The following is a 20,049-nucleotide window of genomic DNA, read 5'->3' on the forward strand; positions in this document are numbered from 1 at the left end:
AGTGTTGTTCATGTTGGAAAAATTTAGTCTTTGATTATTCTGACTTGGACTGAATCAAATTTTTTAATATTTGAAATGCGCTGATCAAGTTTTACACGTACACCAGCCTAAACTGGCCGCCGATCAGGTTTTGTGTGTGCTTTTTCAGTGATACTTGACAGATTTTATCTATAGGAGATATTTGAGCCAATATATTCCCCATGAAAGCTCTGAAATTATGTATGTTATAATTACTTTCTACACATTTGTTACGTTTGACAAACAATAAACTACGCAATTTATACAATTATTTTCATCATGTCCTCGAGACTGCTTACATTTTTCAAATATTTGAATCGAAAGAAAATGCTATTCGGATATTGATGACTGATTGAATACAAAAATGTTCATTGTGTACGGCAAAGCCCTAAAAATTTAAAAGAACAGGGTACATGTATGTGTAGAAGCTACGGTAGATGACATTTTATCCATTTATTGTTTTGACCATTCAGACCTGTGAAACCGAGCCTGCCTAAAGTCTAACCCGTCCAAAATGCGCTGAAATCCAACCCCAGGTTTTGTACATAATTTTGATGGACGGAGCACAGTAAAGCCTGGTTATTTCTTTACCGGGGTTTGATGTTACATAGTTGTTTTGTACGTAGAATGTGCCATTGGTTTCTGCACAGCACCAGAATGTGGCGTCTCCAGCCAGGTTTCTATAGCACAAACATGACAAATTCTTAGATGCATGTTTTAGGGTAAAAAAGAAAAAAAAACCCCAAACTACTTGTCACGTATTATTTAAAATTGTCTTGTCTGTCATGATTGCATTCTTTTCTGATCCCATGTATATAACTATTGAAAGTCTTTTCTATCCTTTAACAAGTGGTTAACAAGTTGCGCTTATCACAAATTGTGCATGTTGCACTGAGGGGGGAAATGGGGGGCCATGCCTCCCCCCATTTTTTTCTTATTTAATCAGAGGACACATTTTTGTTTGACATTTTCAGGAAATAAATTATATGTTGCGTATCTCCCTTGCAAGCCATCAGCTATACCGGTACCTGTTACTAGTTTTGTGGAAATGGCACACGATACTATATACATGTACATGTACTTGATCCCCTTGATCCTCCTTTAAAAAAAATTACTCAAACCCTCTTGTCCCCCTTAAAATTTGCTTCTGGATCCGCCCTTGGGTCACATATGTGTATGTGAGCTTTTCAAGTACACCAAAACAAACTCTGAGCCTACTATACACTTTTCTCACACTGCAACACTATACTTGCACACTATTGTTTGGTACACCTACCGGTACGTCCTCGTATATTGATGGTGAAAAACATCAACATGCATGCACCAGCTTGTTTTAAAAGCCATGCATCATCAACATCATTTTTTTCTACTTTACTTTTCTGTGTGGATTATGCGGCAAACAACAAGGAAGTAAACTCTGCATTGAAATAAGAAGGGGTAAACATGACTCGGAAATAACAAAATGTAGTGATGATTCCCCTGCCCAAATATTTGTATAAGATATCATCAGTGCCATTTCACCATGAAGGGCTGTCATATGTACTCTTGTGCAAACGCATACATATATCACCCTGCTATCAAAACAGTCCTTCATCACTTTTCAGAAAACCATTCCGTTCGATCTGACCAGATATTGTGTTTTCATATTTTTATTTGAAAAATTGCCTTTCTTTGTATACACTCAAAAAAAAAATTACATCCCATACTGAAATATTCTTGAACAACATGTAAATTTCAGCTGTGTTTCCATTGACCCTTTTTTTGGTTAAAGTAACTACTGCGACTTTCCGTGAGAATAACAAAATTACATCCAATTGTGACAGCTGAACTAGCGTTCCTGTTAAAATTACAACAGCTGTCATGTACATACATGTGCAAAACTACTGGGCCGAAAGATGATGTAGAAAGTTTCTAGGCAGTCACAGTAGTTTTACAGGGAGGCCTATATTGGACAGCTCAGCGGTGTTAAAATAAATGTATTGTATTGTTCAAGTATCATACAGGTTTGCTCATAAATTGACGAAGGGCAGTTATAAAGTTAATCCTTTTTTTTGACAAAGGGCAGTTAAGTTAATACACTTTTTAATGAAGAAGACGCGCAAGTTATAGTACTGCGTATTTCTAAAATTGAAAATTTACATATGATAAAATTATTATGCATTGTTTGGAGAGAATACGTATACATGTTTTACAAAATAAAATGTAGATTAAAATTTGTAGTGCAGAGTATGAATTACATGAGGTTTGTCCTTAGAATTCATAACATTTATGTTGAGACGTCTCCTATTTGAAGACAAGATGTTCAATGAAAACTATCCTTATTAGAAAAAAATGAAAGAGTTGAGTTAACTTGTTTCAAAACATATTAACTGTCCTGAAGGTTGCAGTTTATTAGTTTTTGCAGGACTGTTGAGACAAGTCACTGTTATTTAGCACAGTGCAGGATATCAAGATTAGTTCACTTAGTTTAAGTATAGGGGAGTAATTAGGTTCATGTGTCTTGGAAGTTAAATTTTGAAGAGTTTTGTAGTTTTATGATGTTTCAAAAAGTGCATGTGGTGGCACCCCTGGTGCAGAATTATGCAACCCAAGTACAGGTACAATGTACGTAAGATAAAACATCACTAAATTAAGAATATTTAGTAGTACTAGTAGATTTATAATAACTTAATTATCAAACAAAGGCGATTTATAGCTCCTCCCCACACAAGATCTTTAACATGAGCTTGTCGGAAGCAAAAGACCTCTCAACCCGATTCAACCCAAACTATTTTTGATTCATTGCGACTTGCCATCACAGCAATTGAGCTAAGCACCTATATTGTTTGAGTCCCATGAAGTGGTAACCTTTGACCCTTTTCTACAAAGCGCTGCTGCTCCTGCAGGTGTACTTAGCAGCAGCAGCCGGCATCGGAAGGACCTTGCCGAAGCAAGTCAGCAGGATTCGTTGACACTCATGGCGAAACCTGGGGTTTATCAGGGAGTACAAAATGGGATTCAGTATGGAGTTGAAGTAAGGCACAATGTTCCTGCAGATGTACAGAGCTTGCCGTGTGAGGCTCCCCTCCACGTCGGGGTCTAGAGTGGCTTCATAGATCTCTGCAATCATTCTTGGCATCCAACACAAGACAAAGGCGCCTATGACCAGCAAAAGACGCTTGGCAACGATGAAGCGCGTGTGGTGCATAATCTTTTGGCCATGGCTGGCGTTTTGCGTGTCGTTGTTCCGCTGGGATATCACATAAAATATTTTGGAGTAGGCTATGGCGATAATCAACAGGGGCACCAAGAGGCTGATAAGGCTGTCAGCTATGGCCACTCCAAGCCTGAGCATTCTGATCTTGTCACGCCGGCACTGGTCTTTGTAAAATAACGAAAACGGAATGGAAATCACAATGGTGAAGGCCCAAATGAAGAGGATAATATGCGTGACACGACGCACCTGGGTTCTCCTGTTGAATGGCAGACAGAGGCAGTAGAAACGGTCGATTGAGATCCCAACTAGCATCCAGGCAGAAGCAAACATGACCACGTGCCAGACATAAGCAAAGACAGCACACTCTAAGCCGACGATAAGCCGAGTAACAGCGGCATATTCCAGGTGGATCTGTATAGGAATGGCCACTATGCAAACGATGAGGTCTACCACGGCCAGGCTGCACAGGAAGTAGTTGGCAGTGGACTGGCGCTTTCGTCGGTTGCGTAGGTACACCACGATAACCAGCAGATTTCCCAGGATTCCTATTACCATGAAGAACGCCATCAGCACAATATTGACGGCCATGCTCCAGCCACTGCCAGTAGCCAACGTCGAGTTGCCCCCAGTTTGGAGGAGGGTTGCATTCCTTAAACTAGTGAGGACTACTTGCGTGTAGTTCCTAGACTCTTGAGCCACACTTGTAGTATAATTATCTATTCCCATATCGGTCAGGTTCACCAATGATGGAGTGTTGTTGCTTGACAGAGTCAGCGGCAAATAGCTCATAGCAATAGTTGTCATACCTGCAGTCACATGTTTTTGGATGAAAACTTTATATTGGAGCATCCATCTAGTGTTTTATCCCTGCACAAGCAAACAAATTGATTTGGGGCATTACTGTCCCATTTATATCCAAAGAAGGTGTACTTGTCGTCATCTCTATGTTTCATTGATTTGCAGAGTGTGGTCAGTCTCATTTGCGAGGCATGATGCTTAATGGAGAAGTGAGCCCTCTCTTTGAAACGTGAAGAGCTTTCCGTTGTGGTACCTGGTCTCTGGAGGACCAACTGTTCCCTTCTGATGAGTCATGCTTGCAGCAATCCAAAAAATATGCAGCCCTCGGAAAAATAATTACTCGTAGCTCTTAATCAAATTTGTTCTCAATCCAAGCAGCTCGTTCGAACCCCAGTCACGTCTGAGGTTCAGAATCTCTTCAGAAGATTTGTGGACTACGGTATGTACATAACTATGTTTTTAAAGGTCTTAGCAGAGCGTACATTGTACGCTGGATCCTGGTCATTATTCAGCATCCTCGTGAGGGTGAGGCTTGTGGCAATGACACTGAACAGATCAAAGGTTGGCGGAGTCGCTTTGATCCAACAGCTTGTAGGCTTTACACAAGACCTGGTAGGATCACTTCAGTGGATAACCTTCTCAGCACCAGATTGGTCCGTGTGTATGTTAAAACCCCTGAAAATAAAGAATGATATTAAATTAATTGTCTAGTTCGTGTTCTTCTCCCCATTTTTTTTTGCTTATTCTGTCTTTCATGTTCTGTGGTACCGTACATGTACACCAGTCTAAAAGTGTTAAACGGATACAAAAAAATTCAGATGACGAAATTCACTTTTTTATTTTAGTAATGATCATTTTATGGATAGTGAACGGACACAGGGAGAAAAAGTGTGAATGAACTTTTTTGAGCAGGTGGAATTCAGCCATTGCCAATCAGTCAACACCATTAAACCTGTAAGGCGAGAGCAGAAGAGGAAACATGAGTTTTATCCTTAACAAAAAAAAATAACAAGAACAAAGCAATGGGATTTGATTCAATAAATCTTGATTGATGATCGTTTAAAAGAAAGTGCATTTGGTCATTAATTCCGTCAGGCATTGCAGGTACTGAAGATCAAACACTTGAGACGCGTTTGATGTCGGGCCGTCATATGCTGCTACCTTGGGCGGTGTTGCCCCTAATTGTCCAAATCTTTTTGTAGGATGCTCCCTAAAAGCAGTGTAAAACGTAGAGAGGTATGGAGTATTTGTCTCTGAAGTGTTATGTGCTTGGAGAATTTGGTGCATTGCCATTTATCGGCTGTTTCGGCAACTTGCCGAAACAGTCTTTGTTTTTGTTAAGATTTTTTTTCCCCCTTAACTCAACTGTCCAAAGGTTTCAACATCATCCATCAACCTGCGATCACACTCCAATCCACACTTTCAGCTTTCCCAAGGCCCACGTACCAACATTCGTCACGGTCAGCGGGCGTTTGCAGTGGCTGCAACTATACACTCTGGAACAGGCCCCCCCCCCCCACAGATCCAAGACTCATCCTCAATAAACTCATTCAAAACGCAGTTAAAAACATACTTATTCACACAGTGGAGAGCGCTTTGAAACACCCGTAGAAAGCGCTATATAATTTTTTATTATTATTATTATTATTATGGGGATAAGAGAGACCATTTCATATCAGGTGCACCAAGATATTTGACAGAAACACGACAGAAACGCATCAGTCAGTTTCCCTATCCTAAAGCCATTCATTCCTTGTCATCCGTTAGATTGATTAGAACTGGTACGGTTTCTCTGTAAACGTGGTTTGTCAGTCGTCATGTAATAGATTGCCATGTGGTTCACATCATGTGCATTGTACTTAAATGTCATATTGATGTCATTATGAAAACGGTTATGCTCACTGGTGACATTTTAATGGTTCCGTCATGTTTTTACTTTTGCGGACGGCTACATTGTGTACCCAATTAGGAAGTTGCAGAGGTCGATTTTTTTAATTTCCAGTCATCAGTAAGTGACAAGGCCGTAAAATGGTGTTATGTATAAACCTCTGAAGCATTGAATTGTCTTTTTTTTACCATGCACTTTTTTTTTACACAGTTTACCGAAATCCTACCTAATCCCCAGACGTACCCCAACAAAACCACCAAACTTAATCATTAAAAATAAGGCAACTTAACTAACCTATGTACAAATGTAATTTACTATTAAAACCCAACCTACACATGTTCTCCTAGAATAGAACATACCTTACGAAATCACACCAACCAACACCATCCAATTCACCCCAAACCAAATCATACCAGCCCAAACCACATCATACCAGCCCAAACCACATCATACCAGCCCAAACCACATAAAACCAAATCCAAGCCATTTGACCTGCATGTATCTCTGACCAAACCGGATATTAGGATAACCCAGGCCAGGACGCCACAATCATAGAATTGATCACATTTTCTCTAATTTCTCTAATTCAAAACTGTTACTTCTGGACAGACCATAACCTCAAGGCAACATGCTGTCGCCAAACTTGACACCAACAAGCAGCTGCCTGACTCAACATCATTAATGCATTTGATTTGGCCAGCTGTCTATCCATCAGCCTTGTTCCCTTCTGCTGTGTGTCTTCTCTTCCTTAAAACTTCACCACGAAGAGTAAATGTGGACATTGCACTTGTGTCTGGAGTGTCCTCTCGGTTAACCTGGTTCCAGTTAAAAAGCCATTTTGTGCAACGGTCTGAGGCTAAGATGTGAGGCTCGTTGGTATAGGTCTGCTATGAAAGACAGATCAGCATAAAGTTTCTGGTGCCGCAAAGTTTTTTTGCTTAAAGCAGAATCTGCTGAGAACCTGTATCAAGTTGTTAACATCATGTGAGCTTCTGAGTAATAATTAACAATTGCTGACTGCTGTGATGTGGGATCTTCCATTTTGAACACCCGAGGGGTGCATACCGGTAGCACCCAAGGTCGAATGTTATTTACCTCTGTCTTGGATTGTTTGGATTTTAATGTAAAAATAACGAAATCAAATAGCTGTAAAAACACAACAATCATGACAATCATGACAATCAAACGGCAACTCACATGTGTGTCGCGTGCTGGAAACAGCTGATCGTCTGCTAGTTTGCTGCTCCCACTCATGTGTGAAAACATGGTGAAAATAGTGTTGGAACCAATGATACAAGCGTTTTACACCGTATACGTACCAAACGTACAAAGTCATAGCACACTCCTGCCTCACGTGTACACCTGATATCCCACGGGGAGTGTGCCATGACTTTTTATAAACTTAACACGTGATCATTCTAGGCCAATGAAAATACAGTATTCAAGACAGAGGTATAATAATGGTATTTGATTTGCAGAGTTATCAGCTTTTAATTGGCCTTGTTGTAGGCTTGGAAACTCAAGTCAGTTAATTCTGGCATTTATAATTATATTGGTGAAGGTAAAGATGCATTTCACATTTGATGGAGTGTGCAACAATGGGTGTACAGTTGTTCATCAACTACCAGCTTTCTCTTTCCCTCTTACACTGATGTCATTTTGTGGTGATTATAGGCCAATAGCACTTTTTACCAATGGACTCATATAGCCCATCACAATTATTACCCCTGTTCATCAGGCTATGAGATTTTTTTTCCTTCAGCAGCACACTGTAGTCTCTACCCTCACGGGTACTCATTTATACTCCTGGGTGGAGAGAGGAAATTGTAGTAAAGTGTCTTGCCTAAGAACTAAAACACCATGCAGAATTTGAACCCACGTAGCATGGCACTTTGGACCACAATTATAAGCGATGAGACCTTGCCGGTCCATCTACTGAGCTCTGAAATACTTGAATCTTGAACAGCAGATGCCCTGATCAGTGATCTATCCAATTGACATTCTTCTTCAATTTAATATATCATAATTTAGAGCCATCAATTGATGTATTTGCTTAATTTGTCCAATGAGTAAGTTGTACAAGAAATATTTTTGATCATCAGAGTGATTGACATGTTTGTGATATGCTGCTTAACAGTTTTAAACGTGGGGTATGGCCTCTTGGTGTTAAGATGCCAGACCCATACCGTGACAGTTTGACAATTACCCCATGGGATGTTAATTTGAAATCGTTTATTTATCCGGTCTGTTCCAGATGTTTTTGGACGTGCACTTACATATTACTTCCGGAGTCAGCTCTCCGGACATTGACATTGTTCACAGCTTGGAATCTGACGATACCGCCAACTGGTCACGTCATGTCAGAATAAATCAATCTTGACAGTAAGCCTGCAATAACGTTCAAGTTTGCTGGTGATTTTTAGGGGGTTGGATAGGGTGTGTTGAGGACATTTTTACAAGCTGATTTAATTTTTCCTGACTAAGTTGTTTGGGCTTCAGATTAATTGGTTGTTTTTTAATCTTTTTGCTCATGCGGGCTGTTCCTGCGAATAAATCTTGAATGTTCCTTTTTTGTGACATACAAAGTTGCTTCTTTTTTAAACTGTGCGCTTCCTCGTGTTCAAACTTAATTCAAATCTCAGCAATAAGTTTCTCCAGGGCGACTATTGAACGCCAGTTTGAAATGAGAGTAAACCAGCACATGTGTGAAAGTAAACTCACTGATGTTTGAATAAGAGGATTGGGAGAGAATGATATTATATTTCCATCTCATGAATAATCCTGTACTATGCACCCTGCCATTCTGTACTTGTAATTTACTTTTAACTAAATCAGTGATTCTTTGTTTCCAAATTATCATCTAATCTCCTGCACTTGGTCTTCAACTGAATTCAATAAATTCTCTTCCACACTATCTTCATGTACCTGCAGAACATTGCTGCATTTTAATTTTTATTAGTGATTTCATTACTCTGCTATCCTGATGCCATTCAAGCAACAGTGCTGTTTGAAGAATCATCTAACTGATCAGGGGATTTGTTCCTTTTTTTCAGTTGAGGCTCCTGCATGGGCTGAAAACGCCAGCGATATTAAAGTCAGTCATGTTTGATCAGAGAAAAAGTGATATGGTGTGGGTTTGTGCTCCACAGGTTTAGACTTTTGTCTGGCCCGGGTGTAGAAATCGATCGAAGTTTAATATGAAAACTTGCCTACAAGGGCAAAACAGGAAACTTATGCTCCAACCCACGCCATCCCCTTCGTATTAGATAACAGTTTATATTGCCATTGCATTGTTGCTTGCTGACCACAAAATGTAATTTTGATGCGTCAATATAAGTACATGTATATTGTCTGCACAGTGCACAGGCTGTTATGATTATGAGCTGGCATGTATTTCTGATCAATCTATTTGATAGGCATTCTAACAAACAACGTTTGATTCCTAAAAACATTTTCTTGTAGTTGCCAAGTAAACCTTTACACTGGTTATACATATAAGTAGCTTATCAGTTGGGATCTAAAAGGGACGTTTGTTGAGGCTAAATTCATGTTTTTTTTGTATCTGTTGGTGTGTTTTTCTTTATGTATGAACTGTTTTCTCTACAGAACTCAGATGTCTCCAGTATTGTTGGCTACTTTGTTTCCCCCTCCCTCCATCCCGATTGAGCTTGTGAATTTTACTCACAAGCATTAACCCTTTAGCACTTGTATGAAATTGTATTACATTGCTTTAACTCCTTCATTTATAAAAACATGGAGTGCTGGGGCGCGGTGTACGGAGTAAATGGCGGGGCGGTTGTGGGCACTTTGAGGGCGTAATGGGTGAAACAGTGTTTATAAAATTAATACTGGTTCATGTACATGTACGTCAGGGCAAAACCAAAAAACAGAATCTCATAATAAGAGTCTGGACTTTGTTAGCATTAAAATGGCAGATGAGATAAAAAATCAGTTTGAGCATGGTGTTCAGGTCAATGCAGTTGCATCTCTGTAGAGCTGGCACCCACAGCCACTGTACTCATCACTGGAGTGGATTGCGAGTTAATCAGCTCCTTTCTCCTGATCGTAACACAATTAACTGCTGGATTTAAACCCCATAAACAGTCCTCCGGGTACAACTTGCTTTATTTTGCCATGCCCCTTTATGAAATTAAGCTTCCGCTAAATACTTTGGCCAGTTAACCCCAACCCTTTCCCAAAAAAAAAAAAAGGGGGGGGGGGGAGATCAAGAGGGAAATTGATGGAATCCTGCAAGTGAAAAGTCTATGGTAGCTCCTCGCTGCTTGCTAGATTATTTAACTGCTGTAGTATCCATTGCCTGCAGCCTTCGTTCCTTGGGCAGATCGAAAAAAACCAAAATAAGATGAACTTTTCTGACATTCTCTGCAGCTTTTAGCACTAGCCGAAAGGCTGCAAATCGTGCCGATCGTACGGCATGTGTACTATCTCAGGGGCCGAACATCTTGAGTTGAGCTTTTCCCTCTAACAACATTAATACTGGAATGAGGGCTAAGCGTCAGCCTGCCCAAGCTGCAAAATATGTCCCATGTGTGTGGCTGAGATCATGAATCACATAGGATGGATTTATCCACATAGTTATGTTTTCACCGTTCTGTCTTGTTTCACTATGCCAAAAGCTCTCTCTGAAGAATCTAGAGTGTAACTTTGGACCGGTCGTTAAGCTTTTGTTGCCTAGCCAAAGTGAAAAGACAAAACATGTACGTGAAATAATTTTGATAGAAGTACTTATATAGTTTACGCAGAATACATATTAATACTACACAGACTACATGTGTACGTACATGTATACAGGCACAAAGTCTTTTATGCATTTAGGCAATGCATGTGGGCAAGTGGAATACACCAATTGGAAATCATGTGGAAATACTTCTCACATGAAATGCCTTGAGCTATTTGAAAAAGCCAGCATACAAATATATCGATAACCTTGTGCAACTGTATTCCCATTGCCATAATATGATCCACATTTATTAACTCTCCCAAGGAAGTGTACATGAAGATGAAAACTTAAGGGACTCTTAATATTTGTAAATGATATGACGTGTTTCGTTTTTAAGCAGTTGACTGAAACCCCCCCCCGATCTTAGCTTCCTTTTGAGCAAAAACTGAGGAATTCAAGAATTTTTATATGGATATGCCTGAAAAAGTGTCTGTGTCACTTGTTATATTGACTTGTTTTATTTGTTGCATTGAATTAAAAAAAAAGTTTTTTTCAAGAGAATATTCCTCTATTATGAAAGAAGATTAATAACAAGTGTAGACTATAGTCAGTGTACAGAGTAAATTTCCATGTCAGGAAAACAACCAGGCAATATATTAATATTGATTGTTGTTTTTTGGAAAAGCGTCTGGTCAATAAAAAATATTGATGTAATTAAAAATTCAAGTGCAAGGACAATGATGAATAATTCACTGACCTTTTGGGAAACAAGGTAGTTGCGCATTATGCAGTGTTATGCCATCTTCATTTTTTACAAGTTGCTGGCCTGTTGAGGTCAGTTGGGGAAATAAAACTAATTTTTTTTTACTGTAACCCTTAACTTGTCTACTTTCCTGTTGCTTATGTACAAACCGAATTCAGTAGGATTAAGGGATTGAATGTGCAGGAAAAATTTCAACAATTTTGTATAGAAAGAGAAAATGGACTGTCTACCCTGCGGAGGGTATACTGTCAATGACTAATTTTTTTTATTCAATACACTGTGTCTGTTTCTCTCCATTTGGCACCGAGCTTGTTAGGGTCGGCTGCCTCCGTTTGGCACCGAGCTTGTTAGGGTCGGCTGCCAGTTCAAGTCTGATGTAGCAGCGGGCACCGCAACCAATTTATGAGATGAAATTTACCCTCGGACAACAGGGAGATTTAAATTGTTTAAACACTGTATACTCATTGTTGTCCGAGGGCTTGCGAACTCGAACCCAAAACCTCCTGCTTACTAGTGAAGTATGTCTGACCACTCGACCACCGAGCTTGTCAGGGTAAGCTGGCCGGTTCGAATCGGATGTAACAGCGAGTCTGATGTACCTGTAGAAGCACTATGTACGTAACCTTGGTTAAGTACAGTGTTTATAAAATATGTCGGGGAAGGGCAAAACCCAATGTCAAATTCACATCTCTATGATGCAAATTCTGACCTGGGCAAGCTCGGTGGTCGAGTGGTAAGACATCTACTCTAGTAAGCAGGAAATCAAGGGTTCGAGTCCAACCCAAGTAAGCTTTTTATTTTTTTTTCTCTCAAGCCCTCGGATAACACTGAGTAAACAATGTTGATGAAATACGTCGGCGAAGGGCAAAACCCAATATCAAGTTTACATCTCCCCGATGCAAATTCCATCTTATAATATGTTCACTAGATGAAAGTCTCAGGTTCATCAGATATATCAAATGAATTTTTATCGACTGGAGCATTTTACTCTTTTGATTGTGCCTTTGCATGGATTTTTGTCCACCTGTCTCCAGGGTCAATCCATTTTGTTTTTCTTGCGTCTGAGTCGAAGCCTGTCACTGCCAATTCAGAGAAGCTGGTGTTTACGGGCCAAAGGGTTCTCGGCGATATGCTGAGTTGATATGCTTTGCCCCAGACTGCCTTGCCCCAGATTCGGTGCCCTTATTTTGTTATTTTGGCTGCCAAACAGAAAGAAAGATACACATGTGTTGATAAAATTAGACATGGAGAGTGTACCCTCGGCAGGGTATGGGCTCCGTGCACCAACAAAGGAGGGCGTTTTTGTTTTTGTTTTCCACTTTGAGAGCCCCGTGAACGGGATACACCGCATGTGCGTACTGGTTCACGCACGTATAGCGCGAAGTACGCAGGGCTAATTTTACTTTTAATTTGCACAAAGCCACAGTGCCTTTGCGTGAGCGTCAGGCATTGTCAACTCGTCGGTCATGGGTTACAATGTCTCTCCCGATGGGCTCCCCCAACTCTCCCATTCTTGCCGGTGAGGGGGTACATATGTACTGTGCCCATACTCTTGAGTGTATGAGTACTTCGTCATGACTACGAGTACTTTGTCATGAGTCCGAGTATGAGTTCGGTAATTTTTTCTTGCGAGTACGAGTACGAGCACAGTCTCGTGAGTATTAGTATGAGTACCAAAAAATGTACATGTACCTGAGTATGAGTATGAGTTTGAGTACGAGTATTACAACACTGGCAGAGTAGATGTCCCATTTTCTCTTTCTGTACAACATTGTTGAAAATTAACTCTCTTGTTCTTACAGCACATTTAATCCTTGAGTCCCATTGATTTTGGTTTGTACCATTATCAAAAGGAAAGTAGACAAGTGTAACACTAAAAGTCACTCCCAAACTTTGTTTTTTGATTGCCTGGTCCTTTATTCTATACCAGTGAACAGCGAATTTGTGAACAGTCCTCTGGAGAGGAAGAATTGAAAATTCAATGTAAAGAGAGATGTAAAGATGTGTTCAGATCTTTCAAACTTTCCCCCAATTTGTTACAATCTTCCGTAAATCATATTAGTAATTTGAATGGCTACCGGCTAGTTAGGGTACTTTTGTAAACTCCCTGTCCATTCTGTGTAGAAAGTACAGTGATTTACCACTGTGACTGTACATGTACTGGTATACACTGTGAGCAAGCGCTCACAAAAAATTTACAATGTCCGGGATCGTGGACATTATCGTTTGCGTGACAGTCTTAGGAGACAAATTGCTCCCAACAAAGGTTGATGTCATGCATATGCCACTCTGACGAACGCGTCTATAAATGCATTGCACGGCCTCCTGAAACAAGAGGCTCGGAATACCATGGATGAATGACATGGTAAATCACGTCCCACTCATAACGGACGTGATGAACAGATGACTTGGCCAACGCGAAAACTAAAAATTGTTTGAAGGACAGAAGCCAGGGCTGTTCAAAATCACCAATGTTTACTTTGCATTTTGACATCAGGCACTGTAAGCTTACTGATCACAAGAGCATTTTTGGGGGGAACAAATTCTTACTGTGTAATTTCCTCCCACCCCATTTTCCAACTCAACCCCACCCTTCCCCTAACAGTGAGAAAATTAGCAAATTACTGAGAAAGCAAATTAAACAGAACAGAGGAGCTCGTGGCCTAAAGCAAATAGTTCCCTGGGCCCATACTGTCATTCGATCCGTGTCAATCTTGCGTGATCCTTGATGCGCATTAGGTTGTAGTGTTGCTGGCGCCACTGGTCTCTCAAGAATCGGCACTGTCGTAGTATGGCCAAGCACGCAGTGGCATATCCCCTGACATGCCTGCTCTGTGCAGACAATCACGAAAGACGACCCCATGGTTTCAAATTCCCTACTTTGTTATCAGTATTATTACTTATTCGGCCAACAAATGAAACAAACACATTGACAAAACAATTACTAAAAGTAAAATGAGAGAAAGGAACCATAATGTAAACAAAATATGACTAGACAAGTAACTGAAGGATTCAAGGAGAAATGCGCGTAGCAAATAAACCGAACAGCTCTTGCATGCAGTGCGGACTGACTAAATTGGGGGGGGGGGGGGTTTAGAGGAGGGGAGGACTGGGTTGAAGGGGGGGGGGGGGGGTGGGGAGGGGGCAAGTTAGAAAAAGAGGAGATGGAAGGACCCTAAACAAGGACAGTAAATATTCCAAGAGTGCCAGGGTAAACTTTAAGTGTACTTAAACACTGTAGCCCTAAAGCCTGCCTTCCAATATTCGAAATATCTACGCAGAATAAATATATACAATGTATGTATGATCTAAAATAATCGTGTTTAAAAAAAAAAAGACAACACAATAAACTAACTAGATTTATACATGTACATAATTATATAAAAATGAAATTTAAATGCAAAATATGTGTACCTATAAAAACCATTAATTAATGAGGAGAAAAAAACTGGCAGGTAAACAGTTGTGAATAGAGATTAGATGAACAAAAATGTGCAGGGGTGTGCACACATGCCATTTTAATGTTGTTGAATCATGTTGAATCACTTAAGCCCGGTTCATACTTCATGCGAATGTGAATGCGAAACGAATTTGACGTCATGAAACATTCGCTGCGAAATTCTTCTGAGTTGAAAGATGTTCAACTTTTACGAATTCGCAATGCGAATACTCCCCATGATGTCACAAATTCGCGTTCGCTTTCGCTTTTGTGCCGAGCATGAACCAGCCTTAACCCAGTATAAACTTTCAGGTAGCAAGAAGGGTATGTACCTCTATTGGGGAACGATGTGTTTTCAGTTGTCATGGAACTTTGTTGACTTGGCTCAGCGTTGATTGACGGCTGTTATTGTTAGCCGCTGTTCCCTAAAAACATAAAAATAGAATCTCCTGCTGCCTCCTGCTACTGCTCCAGCTGCTGCTGTATTCATAAACGAATTATAATCCCTCTATCCTTTACAATTGAGTCATTTTTATGCGAGTCCAACATTACTAATTCCTGTGATTGTTGTTTAATCATTGGCTGAATAACTCAATCTCTTAATCTCTCTTAAAGGGAATATACATCATTTGCTTTTGCTGTAATTTTCAGAAATGGATGGAATTGGGGGGTTGGAAATATATATAGCAAATATAGTTACACTGACTTTTTTGAGGTTTTGGGTTCGAAAATGCTATAAAAACCAAGAAAAACATCATTTTCCTGTAGTCTGGTTCCCTGACTCCATTTAATAAGAAACAGAGCAGTTTACATACATTGGGGAATTGTAAGGTCAGGGAACCAGTCTAGCTTGCTTGTACCCGTTCATAGGTGTGTAATCGATTGCAAACAAGTGCGATGGTCAACTGGGGCCAGTATTTGAAAAAAAGCCAGTTTTTTTCCAACGCTGGTCGGCTGATCAGCGTTGGAAATTGATACAAAATAACCACTTTTCTTGAAAATGACAGTATACCAGGTGCCATGATTTTACAGGATGCTTTACACTGTCATTCACCAACAGTCCAGCAAGGTATTTCAAAATGATTTGGTAGTTTTATTTTTTGATGTTTGCAAATGTTGTATTTTCCCTTTAATTAATAATCTAGATTCATGACTGAAATAATATCACTGCCTGATGCGTTGCATTTACAGAGTAAACACTGATAGACAGCCAAAAGAAATATCTTTATTAGAAAATAAAACAACGGTATGGAAGGCAAATAAACCATATCTAATAACCATAATAATGACAACACATGTACATTATTTGGAGCATTATTTCCAGAAACCTACAGAAACTTACAGTAACTTTCCTGTGCTATTTTTTTCGAGTTTAAACAAGCAAAAAAATATGTTGTTTTAGATGCAGCAATGCAAAAGTTTATCGCCCATGTGTCTACTTTTAAGTGTAAATAGTAACTTTACACATTTCAAAAACAATTCAGGCATATCCCTTGTGCATCATGGATGCAAAAAACAAGCCACATTAAAATCAAATCTTCATAGGATTGAAAATGTCCAAAATCGACAAAAGTAGTTTTTCAGTATGAAATAAAGCATACAAATTGAAAATTTATTCAAAGAAAACAAATCAAACATGTCAACACTGGCAGAGCAACTTTAAGTTGTTCTTGCATCAGATAAAAGTTTTTCTTGTTATTCCACTTTTTCAGAGAGTAGTAAACACAAAATTTAAGGAGGAAAAAAAAAGAGAGAAAAAAAACAAGATACAACTGATACAACTGATACAACTGATATGGTGTCACAAGATACAACTGATATCAACCCTTTAATTGTCACAGTCAAGCTGTATGGAAGTGTTTTGTCACCAAGTACATGATGAAACAAATCTAACGGTCCATTTAGATTTGATATTTGTTTAACCCTGCAGAGACTAAAACCTTCAATCACGTACTACTTGCTGTTATTGCATTCACAGACAGTGGTTTATTTGGGATCCAGAGATGGTCATAGTTTTTTTGGTGGGGGGGAACCAAAGTAATCCATCAACATCAATGGAGGGTTGACGACATCAGTATTTGAACTGTTATCACTAAAATGTTACTATCTTGATTATTTTTTTTCCCAATTGGTTTTGAGCTGATTTAAAGTAGCACTACCTGCGCTCTGCAAAACATTCAATTATTTTTTCACAATGAATTTCAGCTACTTCCCACCCCCTACGTTTTCAAACTCTTTAAAAGTTTGCTGAAATTTTTTTGGGTTGCTTTTCCGCCTATTATGCACAAGAACAACATACACCTGAAGTATTGATGGGCCGGAAATAACTCGGAGTATGTCAAGTAAATATTCCATAACTAAACGTGGGTGGATATATTTTGCTTGATGTCTCATTTAAAATGGATTAACTTTTGTATTACTACAAAAATACCAATTTAAAACAAAATCTGTAAATCGAAACAGAACCTGGAGAGCAAATTCTAAGTTTGGAAGAAAAAACAAAGGATTCTTGAGGATTGTAGCCTTTGATATTGATGCACTGTTTTGAACAGAAAATGCTGGCAAATCCTCTCGAGGGATAGTGTCGTGGGTTGTCAAGACTAATGACATTTTGAAAAGGTTCTCTGAGAGACATTTGGCAGTGCAATGCCCCTATGCAAATAACAGCCGTAGCAGTATCAATAAGTGCAGTGTGCGTTTTTACCAATATTGTTGACTTTACTGTTGCAGGCGTTGCCATATTAATTGCGTCGTTGCATAGCTTACTGCGACTAGAGTCAATGAGTTCTGTAAAACTTTCACCAAATTTGTACATTAAAGGGCGTACGTTAGCCAATTGTAACCCTACACTGTGCATTGATAGGGGCTGGGCCCAATTTTGTGCATTGTACTTGTATCTCTGCTTTCTTTAAAACCAACATTTTAAAAATAGAGAGTAACAGTGGAACGTTGCTATTCCAAAAACCTTTATACCGAACATTCGGCTATACCAAACATCGTCCTAGCTGTAGGCTCTCGATTCTTGTGTACAAAACGTACCGAAAATTGTCGTTGAAAAATGTCAACAGAAGAGCGACAAGTGGCTATTATTTCCCCAAGAAATAGAAGGGGAAAGCCACTCATTGCTGTAGGTACATGTTCATGTAGTAAGCTCAAAAGCTGTTAAAGAGGTTGTGCAATGCTGAAAGTCATTTTGGTTTTTACATTTTTTTTATTGTAGAGTAGACCCATATATATCATAATGACAAAGTCCCATTCTTTTGTAATGTGCATTTATATGTTTATAAAACTGAAATTCATCGAGTAATTTGTTGGCCGGCGAGTGCATAATTGAAGTCAACAGTTTCGGGTTCTTTGCAAAATGAGAAAAATTGTGACGTAATAAACAGGACTCATTTATACTACGCTGCATCGGGAGTCCTGTTTATTACGTCACGATTTACTATGTTTTGTTTGCTGCCCCCAACGACGACTTTTACACAAATTGCACGTTCGGGTTGAAACAGGACCTGAAAAACAGCTCTCAAAAGTACCTTTTGTACTCATTTCACGACAGACACAATAGTCGTTTTTGTTTCATCACACCTTAGGCTACATATACCCGAAAAATGACGAAAATGTCTTTGAGCATTCCACAACCTCTTTAATTTAAAAGTCGGCACGTGTTCAAAGTCGTCTTTCAGTAACTACCAGGGCATGCAGGGTGAAAATCGGAAGGGCACTATTTATTGAAAGTGAGTAGGGAGCAGCTTAAAAATCACTATACCGAACGATTGCTATTATGAACAATTGCTGTGGATCCCGCGATGTTCGTGATAGCGGCGCTACACTGTGTACATGTAAACCTACCAGTACTTGTTTTTTGTTTACCAACTTCCTTGTTTCTGCTCCCCTGTCATTTCGCCTTTGAGAAAGACACCTTCTAGTGTCAACGTCCAGCGCTCTACATGTATCTAACTGTTTTATTTGTATATTTCAGGTCAATCCAGTCAGTAAGCAGGTTGCAGCAGTTTTATTCATTTTTCATCAAACCAAAATTAACAGAAAACGTTTAACTTAAAAAGTGTGCTATTTGGAATATTGAAGTGACAAATGCACCTCTATGGGCTCAGTGCCCCAACAAAAGAGGGCGCGTTTTACCACTTTTGAGAGCCCCGTGGACAGGACGCACTGTGCGTACTGTAATGTGCTGGTTCCCACGCGAAGTACGCACGACTTCCTGAATGTGCCAAAGCTATTAGCCAGACTAATCCCTGCCCCCAATAACTTTGGATCATTCGAAATACGCAGTGGATGGACCGGGAACCAGTCTAGGTCTCCCCCAACTCTCCTTTTCTGGCCGTTGAAGGAGTACTTGTGCACGGAGCCATATAGGGAGGTGGTACATGTATGTCCAAAAACATACAATTTGAAAGGACTTGCAAGAGGGTACATTTTTAAAATCATCCAAAAGTATGTAGGCCTAAATATGTAACTTCAAGAAACAGGACAATACTAAAAACCATTATTACAAAGCTGGTGGGGATTCTTGACCAGTATTTAACTGTTAACACTTCAGTTAAAGTAAATTAAGTTAAATAGGACTTTCAACAGTCACTTTGATAATTCATACCCTGCTGCCTTGAAACTGAGCCTGATTGGCTGGGCCTACCCTGGTAATGTAACCCTAAATCAACAGGGGACAGCCTTTCATTTGATTTACTTTCTTCATATGCTCTGGCCAGGTGTAGGTTATAATTAAATCACTGTTGCTTGAGTCCCTTAACAAACATTTTCCCCTTCCAGTAAACAGAAATCCAGCAAGGTGGGCTTCAGTTGCAAAATATATTTCTCCCACCTTGCTATATTAAATAACTAGAGCGCTAGCTCGTCGTTCTGCACGCGGAGACGCTTTGAAGCTGTCCTGGGCGCAGACATTTTGAATTCATGTGCGTGTTTGTAGAACATAATGAAATTAGATAGATTGAATTTTGAAACTGTACTCTACATGCAACGCGCAAGTAGAACATACGCAAACAACTTCAGCGTGTCATTGACGGTTTAAAAAACGTGACGGCAAAAAGCATTTGCAGCGAATACGCGCACGCGTTGCGCTGTTTGCGTAGAGCAAAATTACACGCTCATTTGCTGATCGTGCGTTTCAGTTTTGGGCTTATTGGCTTCGCTAGCGTACCGGTATGGAATACAAACACAGATATGCAAATAGCCGTACAAAAGCCGTACAAAATTTCTAGGTCTCCATAGCTTTGTGCACAAACATGGATGC

The 20,049-nt window shown here is 39.7% G+C and overlaps 1 protein-coding gene across 1 annotated transcript; it reads right to left on the reverse strand.

The window, feature by feature from the left end:
- Positions 1-1,722: 1,722 nt before the first annotated feature.
- LOC119740261 (melatonin receptor type 1B-B-like) lies at positions 1,723-4,643 on the reverse strand. The gene has a single exon (XM_038215517.1). The coding sequence runs from the start codon at positions 4,061-4,063 to the stop codon at positions 2,879-2,881; it is 1,185 nt and encodes a 394-aa protein (XP_038071445.1). The 5' UTR covers positions 4,064-4,643; the 3' UTR covers positions 1,723-2,878.
- Between the last annotated feature and the right edge of the window lie 15,406 nt (positions 4,644-20,049).

This window comes from Patiria miniata, unplaced genomic scaffold (assembly GCF_015706575.1).
Source record: "Patiria miniata isolate m_02_andy unplaced genomic scaffold, ASM1570657v1 HiC_scaffold_5, whole genome shotgun sequence".
Taxonomy (NCBI): Eukaryota; Metazoa; Echinodermata; class Asteroidea; order Valvatida; family Asterinidae; genus Patiria; species Patiria miniata.